At 42.0% G+C, this 23,682-nt stretch overlaps 2 protein-coding genes across 2 annotated transcripts in view; both read left to right on the top strand.

The window, feature by feature from the left end:
• LOC121650940 (cytosolic phospholipase A2 beta-like) overlaps window positions 1-1,411 on the top strand; it is a 45,518-nt gene extending 44,107 nt beyond the window's left edge. Inside the window, exons 13-14 of the mRNA XM_042002790.1 lie at window positions 723-891; window positions 1,172-1,411. Coding sequence (XP_041858724.1) covers window positions 723-891; window positions 1,172-1,196 — 194 coding nt within the window. The 3' untranslated portion in view covers window positions 1,197-1,411. The remainder of the gene's footprint in view (window positions 1-722; window positions 892-1,171) is intronic.
• Window positions 1,412-8,280: 6,869 nt separating this feature from the next.
• On the top strand, window positions 8,281-23,682 carry tspan4b (tetraspanin 4b). Its single transcript, XM_042002846.1, has 8 exons — window positions 8,281-8,599; window positions 13,363-13,432; window positions 13,513-13,704; window positions 13,843-13,917; window positions 15,964-16,059; window positions 18,676-18,789; window positions 22,837-22,920; window positions 23,085-23,682. Exons 2-8 carry the CDS (start codon window positions 13,364-13,366, stop codon window positions 23,151-23,153), a joined length of 699 nt encoding a protein of 232 aa, XP_041858780.1. The 5' UTR covers window positions 8,281-8,599; window position 13,363; the 3' UTR covers window positions 23,154-23,682.

Here is a 23,682-nt window from a genome sequence, read left to right as displayed (position 1 = left end):
AACTTTATATTGATGCTTGAATTTGATGAAGTGTCAAGTGTAAAAACAACATTTAACTTGCGTATCAATAGAGGGAAATAGCTAGCAGGCTAATGGCTATATAGCTATAAGTATAGGATACAAACACTGTAGTCAATACAGTTAATCTGCAAACCATCTTCATAATTCAGCTCGTTGGCAATTGTTTGCCACACATTGTAATTCTTGTCTCCCTTGTCGAAGAAATGAGTGTTGTGAGACAAATGTAATAAGACGCTCAGCCAAAGTTTGAAAGAAGTAGCGGCGAAAAGTGACACTTGCATAGTTCGCGACACCGACTCGTGACGACATCAATATGCCGTCTTTGATTGGTCGATTTTGTATCTGTTGGATGCGAATACTAAGGAAAATCTACCTCGGTTTGAAAAAATTAATCTCGCAAAATCGCTAAATTGAAATTCGTCACAGATGTGAATGTTCCTATTGACTTATCATTGATTCGATAAAAAATATTGCCAACGCGAATTAGTCAGACAAAATGTTCGGAGTAGGTGTGTGAAGGCCTTAAAACCTATTTTTATGAACATATGTCATATTCTAATCAAGTTGTGTTATGGTTCATGTTTCAGTACGTGCTACAGACATTAACTGCTAGCTTAGACTGGATCTGATGCAGTGTTGCTTATTGCGAGAAGCAGCAGTAATGGAGGGATTACCACAAGAAGATCTCTGTTTTTCCATAGATCCGGAGGAGTTCAAAGCAAAGATGGAGGAGTTCTCCACCTTCCAGCGTCCCTTCAACAAGGAGAAGATTGACTTTGTGCTGGAAACGGCAAAAGTTAACTTGAAGAACAACAGGGACACTTTGCTGAGGGAGATAAACAAGGCTGCTGTCCGACGGCAGAGCAGGAGGTAGGGATGGGTCAGACGGAGAGGGAGAATGGAAAGTGAGACAGAGACTGAGAGGTAAAGGATTTACAGCTCGGTCAATGAGGGTTAAAACTGAATCCCACAACTTTTACTGCATGTAATCTGAGAGCTTACGCTGTCTCAGTGTGTCTGTAAATGAGATAGATGGATAAAATATTCAAAGCAGCAGTGTCTGTAATGTGTGTTGGTGTGTGTAAAACAGGAGATGTGGATGGATGAATAACACAGAATCTAACATGTTCTCTCTCTTTCTGTGTTTTAGGATGTCTGCTGAGTCAACTGTTTGATTTTTGTCTTTTTTGAATGACATAAACTAAAATCAGCGGTTTCATGTTGATTTCAATGCTTCAGTGGTTCTTACGTTGCTATTGAAGGAGTCAAGTAAGCAGAATTATATCATTCTACTTCAACCATTCTTTGTAACGCATTCATAATCACGTTTGCAGAAATTAAACTTTGCTTGTTCTGGGACTTATACTATAAATAAATGTGTGACATATTATTTTTGTATTTTGTGCCGTGCATGTGCCGCACAGTCTGGTGTCTGATGGCACTTTTTTTTCATGATTTAGGTTAAAAAAAATAAAATAAAATAAATAAATGGAAATAAAATTATAGAAAACACTGAAATGCAATCACTAACATCCAAATAAGTGCAGTCTCGTGATTGTGCCACATGAACATATTTGAACTTAGAGTTTTGTTGTTATCACACAAGCTGCACAAGTGATAGAATTTTGACACCCGAACATTTAGCCTATTTCCAATATCCACAGAGCTGACTGCAAACAAAGCATTAAATGCTGTAAGTTGTCAAACATCATTACTGTAAAAACTTAAATAAATGAACTGGTTTATTAGACAATCCGTGGTAGAAACAGAGGAGGTGGGATCTAAATACAGGACAACAGGTGGGGGACGGTGAGAAGATAAACAAATGTTTTGTTTTTCGGTTTTTTATGAAAATAAAACAAAAGATGCTAAAAAACTGAATTCTCAAAGTACTCAACAAAAAAACAAAACAAAGAACAAAAATACCAATATGCTAGTTAGTCGGCTAGCCTGCAGCTAGCGGTAATGTTTTTGTATGTTTTCTAACACAAGGCATTAGTTGTCGTGTCTCCTATAAATGGAGTGATATGAGGTACTTCATGTGCATACTTTTATTTAATATTTCTCCTAAAATATTTTGTAGTCATTTACAAAGAACTGCAACTAGCTAACATAAGTTAGCCTTTTTCGCTACAGTCGACAGGATAACAAACCCTCAGTAGCACCTGAACTTTATTCAACCAAGGCCTGCAATGAGTTTACCAAATTCCTCACAGACAAAATCCAAAATATTGTAGTGTCTAATTATTAGCATTACGTAGGTAGTATAATTAGATTTAGATATAAGAACAAATTTGGGCATAGGGTCTGTTTCTGTATCACATGGGTCTAGCAAACACAACGACCTTCAGAGTAGAAAGTATCACTTGAACTCAACAAAGACAATTGTCGATTAACCATAGGAGCATTCCATAAGTTTAGGTTAGCCTCATAGGAGGTGTCAGAGGTGAACTCAGAAATGTTCTTTGTTTGTTAACATTTATAAGTCCACTGGTATGAATGTTCAGTCGGATTCTCGAAGTTGGCCAGACCTCACAGATGCTGTTTAAGATGTCACTTTTTGTGGTAAACTGTTTTTTATTATTCATCAAGCTGGCGTCCAGAGCTCTTTTTACCTCTCAACTATCATCTGCTACAAGTAGTTGGTTTATCAACACCAGGTTCAGGAAATATACCGTGTCCATTGAAATCCAGTTTAAATACTGTGACAGTTTCATCCTATTTACAACAATGTTCTGGGGGGACATCTTACGACAGCTGAGCTACTCATCTTGCTGTCCAGACATTGTGCACAGTTTTTTTGTTTTGTTTTTTGTTTTGTTTTTTGTTTGTTTGTTTGTTTGTTTGTTTTTTGTTTGTTTGTTTTGTTTTTTTCAAAAAAGTCTCAAAGACTGGAGCTAGATCTGTTATAGATTGTGAACTTGTCTGATGCTGGTGAGTTTGCGCTCGCATGCAAGCGTAGGGGTGTGTGTCGTTTTGGTGGCATGTTGCAGTTTCTCCTCCTAACCTGAAGGTGGCAGCAGGGATGGTATCGGCCAGTAAACTCACCAGATCGAAGTTCTTTAGATGGTTCACTTCAGTCCGGTAGGCACGTCAGATCTGGAAGAGGTGCACGTCGAGCCTCTGCAGAGCTGCTGCCACTTTGCAGAGCCGAGCCTACGGTGGTTACGCAGACACAGATGCCACACGAGCATAAATCCACCTCTAGTCTTACTGGACCTCAGTGCTGCGTTTGATTCAGTTGACTACAATATATTACTCAAATGACTAGAGAACTGGCCGGGCTTCTCTGGCACTGCACTAAACTGGTTCAAAATCTACTTGGAGAACAGGAAATACGTTTTTGTCCATAAACTAAAGTTCCATCCTGGGGCCTCTTCTGTTTAACATCTACATGCTCCCACTGGCACAGGTCATAAAGAAAAAGAAAATTAGTTACCCTGTGATGGACTGGCAACCTGTCCAGGGTGTCTCTACATCATGCCTGCTAATTGCTGGGATAGGCTCCAGCTTCCCTGTGACCCGAATTGGACTAAGCAGTACAGGAAATGGATGGATAGATGGATGGAAATTGGTTACCATAGCTATGCAGATGACACGCAAATTTGTATTACGATGTCACCAAATCTGGACTCAGACCTAAACTTTGAAATATACATTAACACTAGAAAACCCAGAGTTTTCTCACTCCTGCTACAATGCCCAGAGGTAAGCCAAAAGGCTGTGTGTTTTGGAACAACTCAATGGCCTACAATTAGCCACCTTTCATTTTTACATGCAGCCATTACCCGCCAGACTAGTAGTTCACAGACGTGGACATGCTCAGATCAGGGGGGAGGGGTATGCTTGAAAAGAGCCCAGAAGCCTCAGATGTCTACTATGAGCTTTTCTCCTGAGTAGGGACTGGATGGGGCTTTAAAAATGCACTGTATTGTTTCAGTCATCACAAACAGCCTGTAAGCTTTTGACCATATTTCACATTTTTCACCTACACTTTATTCAGCATTGTTCATGTGTGAAATGGTTCGCGTGCACATAGTCATCGTAATATTGTACACATAGCCTGCTTTCAAATGAGAGATAATCATCCCCCTTTTTACTTTTGTGGAAACAGAAAAGTGTATCCAAAACTAATTTCAGTCAACACCCCATTGTGTTATTGTTGAAAACAGCATAGGCAAGTTGATGATTATTTTGTACAAAATAATGGCTAAACAGTCAACAGGCCTTACGTCTTTTTTCCACATAGTCTGCAGGTTAGACTGTATACTGTATAGGTTAGACTGTATACTGTACAGGTTAGAGTGTATACTGTGCAGGTTAGACTGTATACTGTACAGGTTAGAGTGTATACTGTACAGGTTAGACTGTATACTGTACAGGTTAGAGTGTATACTGTACAGGTTAGACTGTATACTGTACAGGTTAGAGTGTATACTGTGCAGGTTAGAGTGTATACTGTACAGGTTAGACTGTATACTGTACAGGTTAGAGTGTATACTGTGCAGGTTAGAGTGTATACTGTACAGGTTAGACTGTATACTGTACAGGTTAGAGTGTATACTGTGCAGGTTAGAGTGTATACTGTGCAGGTTAGAGTGTATACTGTACAGGTTAGAGTGTAGACTGTGCAGGTTAGAGTGTATACTGTACAGGTTAGAGTGTATACTGTACAGGTCAGACTGTATACTGTACAGGTTAGAGTGTATACTGTGCAGGTTAGACTGTATACTGTGCAGGTTAGACTGTATACTGTACAGGTTAGAGTGTAGACTGTACAGGTTAGAGTGTATACTGTACAGGTTAGACTGTATACTGTACAGGTTAGAGTGTATACTGTGCAGGTTAGAGTGTAGACTGTGCAGGTTAGAGTGTATACTGTGCAGGTTAGACTGTATACTGTACAGGTTAGACTGTATACTGTATAGGTTAGACTGTATACTGTACAGGTTAGAGTGTATACTGTACAGGTTAGACTGTATACTGTACAGCTTAGAGTGTATACTGCACAGGTTAGACTGTATACTGTACAGGTTAGACTGTATACTGTGCAGGTTAGAGTGTATACTGTACAGGTTAGAGTGTATACTGTGCAGGTTAGAGTGTATACTGTACAGGTTAGAGTGTATACTGTGCAGGTTAGAGTGTATACTGTGCAGGTTAGAGTGTATACTGTACAGGTTAGAGTGTAGACTGTGCAGGTTAGAGTGTATACTGTACAGGTTAGACTGTATACTGTACAGGTTAGAGTGTATACTGTGCAGGTTAGAGTGTATACTGTGCAGGTTAGACTGTATACTGTACAGGTTAGACTGTATACTGTATAGGTTAGACTGTATACTGTACAGGTTAGACTGTATACTGTACAGGTTAGAGTGTATACTGTGCAGGTTAGACTGTATACTCTACAGGTTAGAGTGTATACTGTACAGGTTAGAGTGTAGACTGTATAGGTTAGAGTGTATACTGTACAGGTTAGAATGTATACTGTACAGGTTAGACTGTATACTGTACAGGTTAGAGTGTATACTGTGCAGGTTAGAGTGTATACTGTACAGGTTAGACTGTATACTGTACAGGTTAGACTGTATACTGTACAGGTTAGACTGTATACTGTACAGGTTAGAGTGTATACTGTGCAGGTTAGAGTGTATACTGTACAGGTTAGAGTGTATACTGTGCAGGTTAGACTGTATACTGTACAGGTTAGAGTGTATAGTGTACAGGTTAGAGTGTATACTGTACAGGTTAGAGTATATACTGTGCAGGTTAGACTGTATACTGTACAGGTTAGACTGTATACTGTACAGGTTGGAGTGTATACTGTGCAGGTTAGAGTGTATAGTGTACAGGTTAGACTGTATACTGTACAGGTTAGAGTATATACTGTGCAGGTTAGACTGTATACTGTGCAGGTTAGAGTGTATAGTGTACAGGTTAGAGTGTATACTGTGCAGGTTAGAGTGTATACTGTACAGGTTAGACTGTATACTGTACAGGTTAGAGTATATACTGTGCAGGTTAGACTGTATACTGTGCAGGTTAGAGTGTATAGTGTACAGGTTAGACTGTATACTGTACAGGTTGGAGTGTATACTGTGCAGGTTAGAGTGTATACTGTACAGAGCATAGGCCCAACAGAAAATGTGAAGGGATACCCACACAATGTTATAATAACACAGACAACATTTTCTCATGTACTGTAGGGCCATTGTAACTGTAAATAGCTGTGATATGATACATGCAGCACTTTGTGTGACTGTGGACACTGTAAGCATGCTATATAAATCATGCTATATAAATGAAACTTAACTGATGTGACTGTATCTATCGCAAGCTTTCGTCAGGTCCACTGTTTGCATAGCTGCTATTTTTCTTATCAGTGATTCCGCTTTCATAACTGTCAGTCCTCATATCACAAGTGTGCACATATTCCTAGTGCTGCATAAAGACTTTGAAGACATTTGGTATAACATGACAAAAATCCAGTGTTTTTTTCTTTTTCTCTGTTTGGAAAATTTTTTAATTGGCCTAAATAAAGTTTACCTTCATCTACACATTTTGACTTATTGCTTTGAAACACAGACAATCCTGGTTAAAACAACTAAAATGAAAATAAATAAATTAACAAATAAATATAGATATATAGATAGATAGAAAATGTAAATGCAGGCAGGGCGTGGTGTGGTGGAAGGTGGGCATGAACAGATGGCTACACCTGGTACAGATCTGGATTAATTGCTCACTCGCAGCACATAATAGTTCACTGGCTTCAAGAGCTTTATGCTGTACAACCAAGAAAGGAAGATGCCAAAATACTACAGTACTCAGCAGGCTTTGGACATGATCCTGAACCAAGTCAACCCTTGTGACTCAGATGGAGAAGACATAAACTTTCAACCGAGTTCAGACTCTGAAATTTCTTCTGGTAAGATTTCCCAAATCCTATTTTCATTTCCTGATTATGGCAGTTACATTTTAAAATTATAATTCAACTTATATCTGTGTAAATATGTAACCTGGATTGAGTTTCTCATTGCTCGCATCTCAAAAAAATGATCACCCTACAGATGAAGAGACCTCACCGCCACCAGAAAGGAGAAGTCATCTGGAGACACACACTGGGCCAACGGAGAAGGCAAAAGACGGCACAGTGTGGCGTGAAGAACAGGTCGGGAGGCCTCTCCATCACAGCTTAACAGAACCATATGCTGCAGATGGAGATATAACAGCTTTGGTCAGAAGAACAGCATTGAGTCACTTACAGAGCTTCCTCTCTTTTGTCACTCTTGACATGCTTCAAACTGTGTGATATCGAAAGTCTTCTTACCAGCACTATCACTGTGTGGTTTGGTAATTTCACTGTGAAAGAAAAGAAAACTTTAAACACAGTGGTTTGCTGTGCTCACAGGATGCTGTGACCTACCAGTCCTGGAGGACATTTACAAATCTAGACTTTTAACAAGAGCTTTACAGATCATCAATGATCCCTCTGGCCACCCTGCTACAGCAATGTTCCACCTCCTGCCCTCAGGGAAACGATATTGTGCTATTAAATGCACTACATCTCGTCATATTAAAAGTTTTTTTTCCACAAGCTGTCATGACTTTGAACAATGCACTTTGAAATACCCCAGACATGCACCTTACTGTTTTAGTTACTTCTTTTATTGCTATTTATTTATTTAGTGTTTTTATTGTTTCTTAGTATTGTGCGTTTTTAGGATGTGTCCATGTGTTGTATTTTTTTAGGCTTGTGTTTCGTATGTTATCTGTTAAATGTTGGCAGTGCACTTTGAGCTCTTTGCAACTGTTTTCCAATCTGGTTTCTTATACTGCAAATGGCAAATAAACTGAACTGAACTATTGTTGTTTTGATGTTTTTATGTATTGTTCTTTTACCTGTGCAGCACTTTGGGTACCTCTTGGTATGTGAAAGTGCTATATAAATAAAGATTGATTGACTGATTGATTGACTGATTGAAGGCTATTTTTTTTGTCATGTTAGAGAGCTGAAATCCTCAAACCCATCCTCCAGGCCTGGACTTACTGATCCCACCGTGTTCACTGCATTCAGGACTTTAGATGAAAATATCATTGTTCAGTCTGCTTGTGTCTGAGTAGTTGTTTGCAGCAACTTCCATGAAGCAGGAAACAGACTTCTGGGACAACAGAAGAAAAGATGTGCATCAGGTCTGGAGGAGGGAGGAGCAACGTGGAAAAAAAATGGGAAGGGGAGGGACACACAGAGAGCAACAACACACACACATCTGGAAAACATTGTGTTGAGAGAAAAAAGCGGGTGGGACGGAAAAGAACAGATATGTTAGGAAAAAGGGAATAAAACAAGGATTAAACCTCAGAGATGGAAGTAGATTGAAGTTGTGACTGTGTGAAAAAGACGAGTTAACTCAGGAAACGGGTCAGGCAGAAGACAAAGAGAAGCTACTGGAAAGACCGGCTGCTTCACAGACTAAATCAGGGACATTTGCCAAATACAGGCGTCCAGGAGTCTGGATTCATGAGGAAGAGTGTGACCAGACCTGATCATCTACAGGAGGCTTGAACTCACCTTCAGGTAAAATCTGTTTGATGACACGACATTATGATAAAAACTACCTTCGTAAAACAAACTAATCACAGTTTATGAGCTGAAACAAACTTTTCCGTTTTCATTCCTTTTTTTGTGAATCTGCACAACAATCATCTGCAGCATTAAAGCTGTTGGTTTTGGAGGCCTCGGCACTGCTGAGTCCAGGGTGTCCTGATGAAGCTGGTGCCAGGACATAATGCCTCCTGATGGTTAATCTGGTTTCAGACCAGCGTCCTACACTGGACCCTCAGTGGTTTTATTGTTGTGGCTGGTTGGTGTTTCTGGATTAGAGGAGACTAATTAACGTGTTGTACAGGAGCTACAGGCTGATGTCTCCATCAGAGTTTAGCTTTGTTGCTAACAGATCAGATTAAAGTCTGCTGGGACTCACAGGGGAAATGCCTTCAGCAGTGCAATCAGGGTTAGTGAGCAGGGGAGGGGTCTTCCTTCCCGTCAGCACTTTGACTTCCTGTCAGGGTCAGGATCTGGATTACCAAGGCCACTCAGAGACAAGGTGGACCTCCAGTGTGAAGAGACTCACGTACACACATAAACCCGGTTCCACCAGCAGGTCCACCTTGGTACAGGATGGTCTGGTTCGGCACGGTCAGGATAAAGGGAATGTACTTATATTTCGCTTTTCTAGTCATGTTCACACACTCATACAGTACTTCTATTGTTACATTCTAAGCCCTTTTTCCTAACACATGCATTCATAGTCCCGATAGACACACCAGGGGCAACATGGGGTTCAGCGTCTTCTCCACCTGAGCTGCAGCTATCGGATGGGTCGGTGTGGCTCGGTACTAGTTAATATGGGTCGGTACGGCTCGGTTCAGCTCTGTAAGCCTGGTATCAATCAAGCATTCTTTATTAAGCACTTTTCAGACAAAAAAATATGCAAAGTGTTTTGAACATAATGAACAAACAATAAAAAGACAAGAAATATTTTACCCATCAAATCCCTCAGATCACACGTATACACAACATACAACACACGCTTACACATGATCACACACCAACGCACATGTACATGAAATTATGTCTCTATAAGTGCCGTACTAAGCCTCGCCAACCACATCGGAGAAGCTGAGACACTGGAAAAATAGAAGATGCTAAGGTGAAATAAAAAAGAATAAAAACATCACACATTAAAATAATGATCTAGTAAACACAATAGACTAAACTTAAAATAAAATAGCACTAAAAACCAATTATAGTCCAAACATAATTAAACAAAAAATTTACTAAAAAGAGAAGTCTTAAGCTCCCAGCTGCCCTCAGGGCATCTGACTGTTCATGCGAGGACCATGAACCCTAAATGATGCTTCTACATACCTCCTGGTCCTCAGAATAAACAAGAGACCAGCCCCCGACAACCTGAGAGCCCTGGGAGGTTCATAAGCTAAAAGCAAGTCTTATAAATACCTTTAAGAGATTTTATAATTAAGAAAAGTATTTTAAAATCAATTCGAAAGCACAATGCAGATATTTTAAAACTGGTGTAACATGAGTTCTTTCTGGTCTTCATCAGTAGACGGGCAGATGAGTTTTGTAAAAGCTGTGATAGATTTATAGTCTTTTAGGGAGACCAGAAAGAAGAGCTTTACAGTCATCTGTTATACAGGTGATAAAAGCATGGATCAGTGCCTTTGCATTGGCCTGAGAGGAACTGTCACAAAGAACCCATCTTCATTTTATTTTTAATGTGAGGTATAAAATCAAGACTACAATCAAAAATAAATCCAAGGTTCCTGACTTCTTCAGATGGATTAAAAGAAAATGATTTAAGTTTTAGAAACAGTTCCTCTCTGTGTGCTTCAGGTCCAATGACTAAAACTTCCCTTTTGTCCTGGTAGAGCTGAAGAAAGTTTTCTGCTGTCCATGTCTAAACATCTTAAATACGTGGAAACGCTGTCTACAGGGCTAGTGTCACCAGAAGACACGGCGATATAAAGCTGCGTATCATCAGCATAACTATGGAAGTTCATACCATGTCTCCTGATGACGCCCCAAGGGGCAGCATGTAGAGATTAAAAAGAGTTGGACCTAAAGTTGAGCCTTGGGGAACGTCGTATATCAGCTTGTATTTCCTGGAAGCAGATTCATCAATGCTTATAAAAAAGTTCTCTGTCAGCTTCCAGACCTGTACCAGCTCATATCAGTACCAGAGAGGCCAGCCTGGGTCTGGAGTCTGGAGGCACCATTGTCTTTCATTAACCATTAGATTTAAAGACGAGCTTTTCTAAAACTTTACATAAAAAAGATAAACTGGATACAGTGTAACCGTTGGGATCAGAGATCTCTTCAGACTGGCCTAACCACAGCAGTTTTCCATGCTGCTGGGAAGATACCAGTCTGAAGAAAGAAATTCAAAATGTTTCAAATATCCAAAAGGTCCAGACTGGTTTAAAAAGAGGTGGGGATGGGACCTAAAAGACAAGCTGTCATTTTAGCCTGGGAAATACCTTTATTAACCATCTCTGCCTCAACCAGGACAAAACTGTCCCCTGTAACTGTAACCCGCATGCGCTCTTACAAAATGTACGCTACTCTGATGTGTATGCTAAACTGACAGAACACCATCCGTCTGCCTTGAGGGAGATCGAAATTCAGTCTTTCTGTGGTGATTGGCTTTGGAGAAAAGCGTCTGCTAAATGACAGAAATGACGCCTGTAATTTAGTGTTAAATAATAATTCTTTCTAGTTGCTGGGTGCTCCAGCTGGGTTGGCACTGCAGAAGGACACAATCACTGCTATTAACCAGGTGGACAAGGAGACCGTCTTGAAAGAAATTGGGACAACAATTTTAAAAAAAACATTGTGTAAAAATAAATACATATAAGGGAATCCCCTTCTTGTGTGTTTCATTAGTGTAGCATCACTTCTAGACCTCCAGCCTCCAGTCTGCAACCCACTCTGCTGGACTGAAGGACCAAAGCTACTTTCCACACTGACTGCTACATGCTGGCAGCAGACTGGCTCCTTATTTATCTGGATGGATTTTATAACATGGAAGTTTTGTTTCACAATAACAGAACATATTTAAGTGGTTGAGGTTCTTAATATCTCCCTTTTTCCTGGATATCCTGTTGGTCCCCCCCACCCCCGAGTGTAATAGTGGATTGTGCACAAATGTTTTCTTGATTTTATTCTGTACCGTTAGTGTCACCATTTCCCGTTTTGCTAGATTCTGTGCGTACACCTGGGTCAGAGTTTGCGTGGAGGTAGGAACATTTTCCCGCCAAGTTTGGTTGTCATAAATACCAAAAGTTGACTATATTTATAGTATAACGGTTTTTGTTCATACTCCAGCTTGATAAATAAGGCCCCAGGCCACCAGGTGCTTGCCTCTGTGCCCCACCTCCAGGCCTGGCTCCAAAGGGGGACCCCGTGACTGGTAAACCAGTCTCTAGAAGCTGGAGCTTGTACTCCCAGTATAAACCAGTCTGTAGCAGCTGAAGTTCTTAATCCCAGTATAAACAGTTGGTAGAAGCCGAAGCTTTTAATCCCAGTATAAACCAGTCAGCATCAGACATGTTTCCAGCCTCAGCTGTCAGATTCTGAGGCTAAAATGATGTGAAATGAATATATGAATAGATATATCATCATAAAGGCCGACCAGAAGAAGAAAGCAGAGTTTATTACTAACAGAACTTTGTAGAAATAACACACAGATCAACAGTGACCAAGCCTTTTCTCATCTGCACATCATTCTCTCAACTCTTGGCTTTCAGGAGACAAATATTGACATTGAAACAAACACACAACAGAAACTATTTCCATGTTTCCACTTTTTCTTCATTTCCAGTTATTTCTGCTACTATTTACCTGCTATCCTCACTAAACCAACTCCAGCTCAGTTGCTTTTTGGCTGCTTTAGGCAAGGCAAGTTTATTTGTAAAGCACATAATTTATATACAAGACAATTCAAAGTGTTTTACATAAAATATTTAAAGCATTAAAGCTTAAGAAGAAATAAAAGGAATTAAATAAAGAAAAAAGCTAAAATAGACTAAATGAAAGAAATTAAGTTCCAGTGTGGGGAATTAACAGTTGTTCTGATAAAAGGTAGCAAATAGAAAAGTTTTTAACCCTGATGTAAAACTGCTGAGTCAGCAGACCTGTAGTTTTCTGGGAGTTTGTTCTACATGTGAGGAGCATAAAAACTGAACGCTGCCTTTCCACGTTTAGTTCTGACTCTGGGAACAGAAAGTAGACCTAACCCCGATGGCCTGAGGAATCTGGTTGCTTCATAACAAACCAGAAGATCCTGAATGGATTCTGATCCTAAACCATTCAGGTTTTTGTAAACTAACAGCAGAATTGTGAAATCAGTTCTTTGTTAGACAGGAAGCCAGTGTAAAGATCTGAGGACTGGAGTTCTAGGACCTACTTTAGTGACGACTGGAGTTCTAGGATCTACTAAAGATAAATGCATGGACCAGTTTTTCTAAATCCTGCTAAGTCACCAGTCTTTTAATCCTTTACAACCAACTAGCAGCCTTGCTAGCTTCTTGTTTAAATAAAATTGGATCATGTAGCGCTAGCTTAGTCAGCGCTAAATGTGGAAACTGAGCTTCTCTTTGAGCATCTTTATATTTTATTTTCAGCTCCAATTTGAAAAATCTGCTCTGATTGTTACACTGTTACAGTGTGATGATTTCTAAACAGAAACAACATGGGATAAAGCCAGCTCTCTGGTTAAAGGTGTCGCCATGTTCACCACTCCCTCTCTTGTTTTACAGAATGTCAGCGTCTCAGAGATGTCTGTGCTGTGTCAAATACTTGATGTTTGTCTTTAACCTCGTCTTCTGGGTCAGTATCTGCACAAACTTGAGGATTTCCAGTGCACCTGAACGCATCCTGACTGCTAGGATTTGACTTGTCCTTCACAGCTGGGAGGATGTGGCTTGTTTGGAGTTGGAGTCTGGCTCTCCTTCACCCAGGCAGAGTTTTCCTCGCTTCCCTTGTCCTTTCCATCACTGTCAGCCGCCAACCTGCTGCTGGTTGCTGGTGGGATAACCATGGTGACGGGGTTCCTGGGCTGTCTGGGAGCCCTGAAGGAGCAGCGCTGCCTTCTGTTTGTGGTAAGAAGACATCCCAACATTTGTTCTTTATAGCTTGCAGCACAGGGATGGCATGAAATGATGGGAGAAAAGCCAAGCGTCAACTATTTATGTTCTATATTCTAATATTGGGATGTTTTGTTCCGCTGTGTCCTGCAGTTCTTTATGATCCTGCTGCTCCTGGTCTTGACGGAGGCGACACTTGTGTTGGTCATACACATTTTCCATGATAAGGTGATTTCCCCGTTAACATCATTCTACTGGATCTTAGTGCTGCCTTTGATACAGTAAATCACCAGATTTTATTAGACAGACTCAGAAGTCTGGTGGGCCTCTCAGGTACTGTTCTTAAATGGTTTTACTCCTATCTCACAGATTGAAATTTTTTGTAAGTATGAATACATGCTCCTCAGAAATCCAAGAAATACAATGTGGGGTTCCCCAAGGTTCAGTTTTGGGCCCACTTCTTTTTAACCTGTCCATGTTGCCTCTTGGGGATGTCATACGGAGACACGGCATTGATTTCCACAGCTATGCTGATGATACGCAGCTTTACATCACCGTGTCTCCTGATGACAGAGAACTTCTTACAGCTCAATCAGGACAAAACTGAAGTTTTAGTTGTCAGTCCTGAAGACAAGAGAGAGGTCATTTAATCAAAATTACATCATTGCAATCAAAAAAGTGTGGGAGAAATCTGGGCGTTCTTTTCGACTCTGAGCTGGATTTTATTCCACACATCAGAAATCACAAAGACAGGATTTTTTCATCTTAAAAACCATCGCCAGAGTCTGCCGTTTTCTCTCTCTTGCCAGCATGGAGATGTTGATGCTTTTATTTCTAGTAGATTCGATTACTGTAATGCCCTGCTCTCTGGTCTTTCCAAAAAGTCCATTTCAAACCTACAGCTACTCCAGAACTCAGCGGCATGAGTTCTGATGAGGACCAGAGGGGGTGAACAAATCACACCAGTTTTAAAATCATTGCATTGGCTCCCCGTGAGTTTCAGGATTGATTTTAAGGTTCTTTTAGTAGTTTATAAATGTCTTAATGGTCTTGGGCCTTCTTATTTATCTGACTTGCTTTTAAATTATGAGTCCTCTCAGACCCTGAGGTCCTCTGGTACCGGTCTCTTATTCTCAAGAGTAAGGACCAAAACCTACGTTGAGGCCTTGTTTCATTTCTACGGGCCTCATCTGTTGAACAGCCTGCCAGAGAACCTCAGGGCTGCAGGGACTGTTTATGCTTTTAAAAACAGGCAGAAGAACTTTTTAGCTTTTAACTAAATTTTATTTGATAATAATAATAATAATCATCACTTTCATCATCATAGTATTATGAAATGTACATTAGATATAAAAAGTAATCACACCCCTAAGATTCTAAATCCACAATAAATAATATCCAAACTTTTCCCCCCTTTAATGATCTGAATGATTCTTCTTGAAAACAAACTGATGTGTTGGAGGGAAATTATAAAACATAAATGTACAGGAGGTGCGTGCATAAGTTTGGACACCGTTAACAGCTGATTTAATCCCAGCATTGAGGATCCATGAGCACGGATCATCGTGGCTCTTCCTCACTCACCAGATCCAGAGCTGTCAGAATGGGAGTTCATGTCTTTGTCACAGCACTCTTAGGTTTAGGTTCTGGTCTTTCCAGAAATGAGAAAGTTCTCTTCATCTTCAGCCTGAAGTGAATCTGGTTTCTGGACCTGTTCAGAACTCCCTCCACCTAGACTACAGCTCCAGTTCCAGCTGAAGAAAACCATGATGCTGCCACCACTATGCTTCACTGTGGAGATGCTGTTTTTCTGGAGACCAGAAAGTCCAACCTTGGTCTAATCATCAGACCAGGACACATTTTCCAACATGAGTTTTGGAGACTTCATTTATTTTTTTGGCTTAGATGTTTGTCTTTGTGGGAAAAGTCTTCTGTCTTCAACCCTACCCCATAGTCCAGATATCTGGAAAAAACAGGAGATTCTTGTCACATGCAGGACCAGAACCTCCTGCAGATCCTTCAGTGTTGCTGCAAGTCTCTCTGCAGCCTCCCTGATCAGTTAGTCTTTTTCCCAGTCACCAGAAGAGGCTGATGGGTGAAGCATTTTTCCTTAAATCTGGCGAGATATCTGAGCCCCCTTATTTATTCAGGGTCAACAAGGCTCGGGTCTCCTCCTAACTGGGTCTATGTCACACAGAATCTGAGCTGCCTCTCAGTCCTTATGAGAACAATACTGTTATTGATAAAATTAAAGCATTTCTCTCTGTTTCTTAGATGGATTTAAGTGCACAAGATGAACTAAAGGAGGGGATGAAGAGTTATACATCAGAACCTGGACTGAAACAATCCTGGGACAATGTCCAGAAAATGGTGAGTACAGAAACGGTCACAACACAGGTCCTTACACCTTTAGTGCTATATGTATCATATATGGAGTTTCTGAGACTTTTTGCATCACTTTATGGTAAAACTTTGCTCAAAATCTTGTACACAATCCAGCGCTTGTATTCTGCCCCCTGGTGGCTGCCTTTTGCAGTACAATAATTTTGACATCACATGGTGATAAACAGTAAATATACAAACATTATTTTTGTTAATTATTTTTTAACTTAGTTTTCAGGTTAAAAATGTAGAATTTTCTCCACATGTTTTACTGGGTCGGGCTTTAAAGGGTTAAGCTATCCTTCATGCAGCAGATAAAGCATCTTTTTTATTTACCACCTTCTTCAGTCATTAAGGGAAAAAAAACAGAAAACTACAATTAAACTTTACAGATCATTTTTTTTCAGTTTCAGTGCTTATAAAAACTAAACATTTTGAGGATTTTTTTCCCCTTTTCATGAACACACACACACACACACACACATATATATACATATATATATATATTCAGTTTCAGCTCCTCCCTGAGCCGCCACCTTATCGTGGTGGAGGAGTTTGTGCGTCCTGACGATCCTAGCAGCTATGTTGTCGGGGGCCCATGTCCCTGGTAGGGTCACCCATGGCAAACAGGTGTCTAGGGGAGGGACCAAAGGAAGTGCAGCTCAAATCACCCCTATGATGATGAGAAAGCAAGGACCAAGGTTTCCCTTGCCCAGACTTGGGTCACCGGGGCCCCCCTCTGGAGCCAGGCCTGGAGATGGGGCACGGAGGCGAGCACTTACTGGCCGGGCCTTTGCCCATGGGGCCCAGTCGGACTCAGCCCGAAACGGTGACATGGGCCTCTCCTCCCGTGGGCTCACCACCTACAGGAGGGGCCATAGGGGTCGGGTGCATTGTGAGCTGGGCAGCTGCCAGAGGCGGGGACCCTGGCGGTCTGATCCTCGGCTGCAGAAGCTAGCTCTAGGGACATGGAATGTCACCTCTCTGGCGGGGAAGGAGCCTGAGCTGGTGCGCGAGGTTGAGCGGTTCCGGCTAGATATAGTTGGACTCACTTCGATGCACGGCTTGGGCTCTGGAACCACTGTCCTTGAGAGGGGCTGGACCCTCTTCCATTCTGGAGTTGCTCCCGGTGAGAGGCGCCAAGCAGGTGTGGGCATGCTCATTGCCCCCCGACTTGGCGCCTGTACGTTGGGGTTTACCCCGGTGGACGAGAGGGTAGCCTCCCTCTGCCATCGGGTGGGGGGACGGGTCCTGACTGTTATTTGTGCTTTTGCACCAAACAGCAGTTCAGAGTACCCACCCTTTTTGGAGTCTTTGGAGGGGGTGTTGGAGAGCACTCCTTCCGGGGATTCCCTAGTTTTGCTGGGGGACTTTAATGCTCATGTGGGCAATGACAGCGAGACCTGGAGGGGCGTGATTGGGAGGAACGGCCCCCCTAATCTAAATCTGTTTTGTTGTTGGACTTCTGTGCTCGTCATGGACTGTCCATAACGAACACCTTGTTCAGACATAAGAGTGTCCACATGTGCACTTGGCACCAGGAAACTCTAGGCCGCAGTTCGATGATCGACTTTGTAGTCTTGTCGTCGGACTTGTTCTGGACACTCGGGTGAAGAGAGGGGCGGAGCTGTCAACTGATCACCACCTGGTGGTGAGTTGGCTCAGAAGGTGGGGGAGGATGCCGGTCAGGCCTGGCAGACCCAAGCGTGTTGTGAGGGTCTGCTGGGAACGTCTGGCAGAGTCCCTTGTCAGAAAGAGTTTCAACTCCCATCTCCAGCAGAGCTTCAACCATGTCCCAGGTGAGGCGGGGGACATTGAGTCCAAATGGGCTGTGTTCCGTGCCTCTATTGTCGAGGTGGCCAGCCACAGCTGTGGCCGTAAGGTCGTCGGTGCCTGTTGTGGCGGTAACCCCCAAACTCGTTGGTGGACACCAGCAGTAAGGGATGCCATCAAGCTGAAGAAGGAGTCCTATCGGGCCTTTTTGGCCAGTGGGACTTCAGAGGCAGCTGATGGGTATCGGAGGGCTAAGGGGAGCGCAGCTTCGGCGGTCGCTAAGGCAAAAACTCGGGCATGGGAGGAGTTTGGAGAGACCATGGAGAATGACTTCTGGACGGCTTTGAGGAGATTCTGGTCCACCATCCGGCAGGTGCTCCTCCACATCAAGAGGAGCCAGATGAGGTGGCTCGGGCATCTGGTTAGGATGCCTCCTGGACGCCTCCCTGGTGAGGTGTTCTGGGACGTCCCACCGGAAAGAGGAAAGAGGAAGACCTAGGACGCGCTAGACGGACTACATCTCTCGGCTGGCCTGGGAATGCCTCGGGATCCCTCCAGATGAGCTGGTGAATGTGGCTGGGGAGAGGGAAGTCTGGGTTTTCCTGCTTAGGCAGCTGCCCCTGTGACCCAACTCCAGATAAGCGGCAGAAAAAGGATGGATGGATGGATGGATTTTAATTCCTCAATTTTGCTGACATGATGCAATTGTTTTTTTGTTTTTTTTAACAATACACAAAATTAGAATTATTTTCCACATTACAAATGTTTGGGGCATCTGTTTTCCCTGCATGATCTGAGCAGAGCTGAGTCTTATTCTTGTCTTCTCTCCAGTTCAAATGCTGTGGCGTTACCAGCCAGAAGGACTGGTACGAAGTGCTGAACGGGACGCTGCCCGCATCCTGCTGCTCCGTTGGGATAGAAAAGTGTGACACCGGATGGAGCGAGGTTGGTTTGAGCTCAGCTACTGCAGGTTTTTGTGCTTTTATTCAAGAAGCATCAGTTTGTTTGAATGTTAGGACAGAAAAAGGAATCTTTGTAGCAGCAAAAGAACCAATTTTAAAGATCTGATGGAGGAACTAGATGCAGGACTCAGAGGTTGGATGCATCACAGCAGGATTTACTAAACAATGAGATAATAAATAACACTAACTGACAAAAATTATCTGGGACTAGAAAGGAAACGCTGAGAAGCTGCAAGTTAGGAAACCAATACCTGAATCTGGGAAGTAAAGACAACAGGAAGCATGAGGAGGAAATGAGGACCTGCAACAGAAATCTAACAAAAACTAAACCAAACTGACAGAAAACCACAGACCATAAGATCTTGCTTTTACCAGCATGGAAACAATTACCGTTAATCCCAACATATGAGAGCCAATCAGAAAGCCAGAACAGTTATTCTGGCTTTCTCTCATTGTCTCAGCATCAGCAGCTTATTTCTGCTTCGCCGGGACAGATCACGTCTAACTGTTCAACCCAAACTCAGAAAAACTCTTGATTCCTTATAAAAATGAATAAAATTTCCCCAGTTCTGTTCCTCTTTCTTCTAGTTGTTTTTACTGTCCTTTGTCTAAAACAGGGGTGCCCAAGTCCAGTCCTCGAGATCTACCATCCTAAAACTTTTATATGCAACCCTTCTCCAACACACCAAAATCAAATGTCATCTGCATGTCATTCAGCTCTGCAGAGGCCTGGTAACAAGCCAGTCATTTGATTCAGGTCTGTTATGGAAGGGTTGCATCAAAAAGTTGCAGGATGGTAGATCTCGAGGACCAGACTTGGGCAGCCCCGGTCTAAAACAACGCCATTTCCCAGAAGTGACACCCCAAATGTATATTACCCTCCTGACGTTATATGACCTCACACAATTCTGGCCCTATGACTGGTTTCACTCATACCATGCAAACATCAAACACTTACAGTTTATTACGTATGCATATTATACAGTACAGTCATTATATATTCATTAGAAGATACAATTTATACACAGGTGCTTATCATCATAGAATATCATGAAAAAGTTTATTTATTTCAGTAATTCCATTAAAAAAGTGAAATTGGCACACACATCAAGCCTGGTAAAAATGCAAAATGGTTCAACAGCACCACCTGGACCCAAAAAAAATTCAAGAATGACTTGGGTTCCAAACGTCTACTTTGAAGTATGAAGACGAAATTTGGCACACATGTGTAACACCCCAAGACAAGCAAAAAACTAAATTGCACATATGTTTCCACGGCAACCGGGTGCCCGCCATCTTGGAGTTTACGCCCATTTTTTACCCCATTTTTGTCACTTTATGCACATCGAAATTGAACAAACTAGTCTGAGGGAATTCATGCGAAGGACTCCAAACTCGGTGGGAAGCTTCCTGACAAGTTGGGGACCAAACGCTATTGAAATCTTTCTAATAGGACAAACCATGTTACCATTGCAACCGACGGAAAAAAGCGTTCTCGCCATGAAAGATGGTTTGCTCATATCTGCATAGAAATACATGGGAACTGCACCAAAACTGACAGCAAGTTAGCACTTTAGCATGTTAGCAAAAATGTTTAATAGGTACATCAACATTTCAGATCCTCAGCTAGCCATTTTACCTAGCATGTTAGTTACCATGCTAGCAAAAATGCTAACTACATCCATCAACATGCCAGAATCCCAGCTAGTTGAAAAAGCACATTACATAGCATGTTAGATAGCATATTAGCATGCTAGCAAAACATGCTAACTATGTAAATCAACATTTAAGATTCTCAGCTAGCCCTTGTACCATGTTACATAGCATGTTAGCTAGTATGCTAGCAAAAATGCTAACTAGGTACATCAACATATAAGATTCTTAGCTAGCCATTTCATCATATTATCTGGCATATTAGCGCATTAGCTAACATGCTAGCAAAAGGTGTATGAGACAGGTGGCGGGAGCCACGAGGCTCGGACCCGATGGATGCCGCTTGCGGCTTTAATTTCTTTTAATTTCTTTTCATTTTGATGATCATAACTGACACCTAATGAAAATCCCAATTTAATATCCCAGAAAATTATAATATTACTTAAGACAATACAAAACAAAGGATTTCTAGAAATGATGGCCAACTGAAAGGTATGAACATAAAAGGTATGAGCATGTACAGCACTCAATACTTAGTTGGGGCTTTTTGGCTGAATTACTGCAGCAATGCGGCATCGCATGGAGCCCATCAGTCTGTGGCACTGCTCGGGTGTTATGAGAGCCTAGGTTGCTCTGATCGTGGCCTTCAGCTCTTATGCATTGTTGGGTCTGGCGTGCCGCATCTTCCTCTTCACAATACCCCATAGATTTTCTACGTGGTTAAGGTCAGGCCAGTTTGCTGGCCAGTTAAGAACAGGGATACCATGGTCCTTAAACCAGGTACTGGTAGCTTTGGCACTGTGTGCAGGTGCCAAGTCCTGTTGGAAAATGAAATCTGCATCTCCATAAAAAGTTGGTCAGCGGCAGGAAGCATGAAGTGCTCTAAAACTTCCTGGTAGACGGCTGTTGACCGTGGACCTAAGAAAACACAGTGGACCAACACCAGCAGATGACATGGCACCCAAACCATCACTGACTGTGGAAACTTTATACTCCACCTCGAGCAACGTGGATTCTGAGCCTCTCCTCTCTTCCTCCAGACTCTGGGACCTTGAAGGACATCAACATTTCCTTTCATCAGAGAACATAACTTTAGACCACTCAGCAGCAGTCCAGTCTATTTTGTCTTTAGCCCAGGCGAGACGCTTCTGACGCCGTCTCTTGTTCCAGAGTGGCGTGACATCATGAATGCAACAGCTGAAACCATGTCTTGCATACATCTGTGCTGGTGGTTCCTGAAGCACTGACTCCCACATTTTTGAATGGGTTTCATTTTACAATCCTCTCCAGGGTGCAGTTATCCCTATTGCTTGTACACTTTTTTCTACCACATCTTTTCCTTCCCTTCGTCTCTCTATTATTGTGTTTGGACACAGAGCTCTGTGAACAGCCAGCCTCTTTAGCACCTTGTTCAAGGTGTCAATGGTCGTCTTTTGGACAACTGTCAGGTCGGCAGTCTTCCCCATGATTGTGTAGCCAACAGAACTAGACTGAGAGACCACTTAAAGGCCTTTGCAGGTGTTTCAAGTTGATTAGCTGATTAGAGTGTGGCACAATAACTTCAAAATTGAACCTTTCCACAATATTCTAATTTTCTGAGATACTCAATTTGGGGTTTTCATTAGTTGTCAGTTACAATGACCAAAATGAAAAGAAATAAACATTTGAAATGTGTCAGTCTGTGAGGAATGACTGTCTACATTATACAAGTTTCACTTTTTGAATGGAATTACTAAAATAAATCAACTTTTTCATGATATTCTAATTTTATGACGAGCACCTGTATATGATGCAGGCCAAACCAAACTCGGCTCTTAGGAGGTTCCTGGGAAGCTGTAAATCTCTACATCTCACAGCTCAGACGCTCCCAAATTGTCCCGTTAAGAAAATGCTGTAAACAGCCACATGAATGTTTATCTATGGAGAAGCGATAAGGTCCTAATGAGGCGCTTGGTGGAGGAAAAAGTGGGAGTTTCACAGAGAAACAGATAACAGGCTGGAACATTTCCTTCTTTCACGTCTCCAGGAAAAAAAAACACAAAGTGCTTGTCTTATTCTGAGTGAACAAACAACAGGAAAAGTTGGTTAATAAGAGAATACGAGGGTCAGATTTAGTCTAAAAATCCTGGTTGGGGTTTAGAAGTTTAGGTGCAGATCATTATCTCTGCTTCATCAGGTTCATTGATGAAGAGTCTTGATATTTAAAACTGACACTGAAGCATATTTCTGCCTGGTTTAGTAAACATTAACAAGACAACCCTCGCTACACCAGACAGGCTGGATCATTGTTGTTTCCTACCAAGTTCCAGTCATGTGCAGCAGCCTTCTTCTCTGTGTCTGCTGGTAAACCACATGCTCTTCTCCTGCATGTCTGCAGCCATGTTACCAGAAGGCCAGACAGTGGCTGCTGGACAACATCCCCTCCGTCCTGGTGTTTGGAGTCTGCATCGGTGTGGTTCAGGTAGGTATCTCCACTATGTTTTCAAGCTGTTGACTGAAAGCCTTGAACCTGTTTCCACGAGTTAGACTCATCAAAGTTCCAGCTCAGCAGATAAAGACAGGGGAAACAAGGCTGACCTTATGAAGGTATTTGCCGTCACTGACCTGTATGGCTTGTGTTGACAGATCCTGGCCCTGGTCTTCTCCATGCAGATGTACTGTCAGATCCGGCACGCTGAGAAAAACCTGTACTGACTGCAGGACTCGGAGGCTGGAAGACCTCTGATCCAGGCACAGATGCTTCAGCACTAACACGGGGTTCAGACCTGGGACGACAGCGTATCTGACCGTATACATGACTGTACTCACTGAAACATCGTTTTATCATCTTTATTAAATCTACATACGTTTACATGTCTGCAGATTCCAGCTTTAAATCTGAATTCAGCTCCAATCAATAATAAATCAAAATTCATTTATCTATCATGCTTCGCTGTATGTATTAAAGTTAGCTGAAATAAATAATTCCTGTATTTAATTATGTGTGTGAGATAAGAATCTGCAGCACCAAGCTCCCTTAGTTCACATTTCCCTCTGTGTAGTCGTGCGTTCAGATGAACCGGCAGGTGGTTCCAGCCGTTTGCTGCTCAGATCTCACTATTCTGCAACGCTTAAAAAAAAACATTTTTATCCTAATCATCCACAATTCCTTTTTTCTTTGTGTGTAAGGTGACCCTGGGTGTGGAAAGGCGCCAAGAAATAAAATGTAATATTATTGTTATTA

Source organism: Melanotaenia boesemani, chromosome 2 (assembly GCF_017639745.1).
Source record: "Melanotaenia boesemani isolate fMelBoe1 chromosome 2, fMelBoe1.pri, whole genome shotgun sequence".
In the NCBI taxonomy this organism is placed as follows: domain Eukaryota; kingdom Metazoa; phylum Chordata; class Actinopteri; order Atheriniformes; family Melanotaeniidae; genus Melanotaenia; species Melanotaenia boesemani.
This window is presented reverse-complemented; position numbering and strand designations above follow the sequence as displayed.

Coding starts and splice junctions, on each gene's coding strand:
- tspan4b (XM_042002846.1), top strand. CDS start 13,364: ATGTCAGCGTCTCAGAGATGTCTGTGCTGTGTCAAATACTTGATGTTT. Junction 16,060..18,675: donor GGGACAATGTCCAGAAAATG/GTGAGTACAGAA, acceptor TCTTCTCTCCAG/TTCAAATGCTGTGGCGTTAC. Junction 22,921..23,084: donor TCTGCATCGGTGTGGTTCAG/GTAGGTATCTCC, acceptor TTGTGTTGACAG/ATCCTGGCCCTGGTCTTCTC.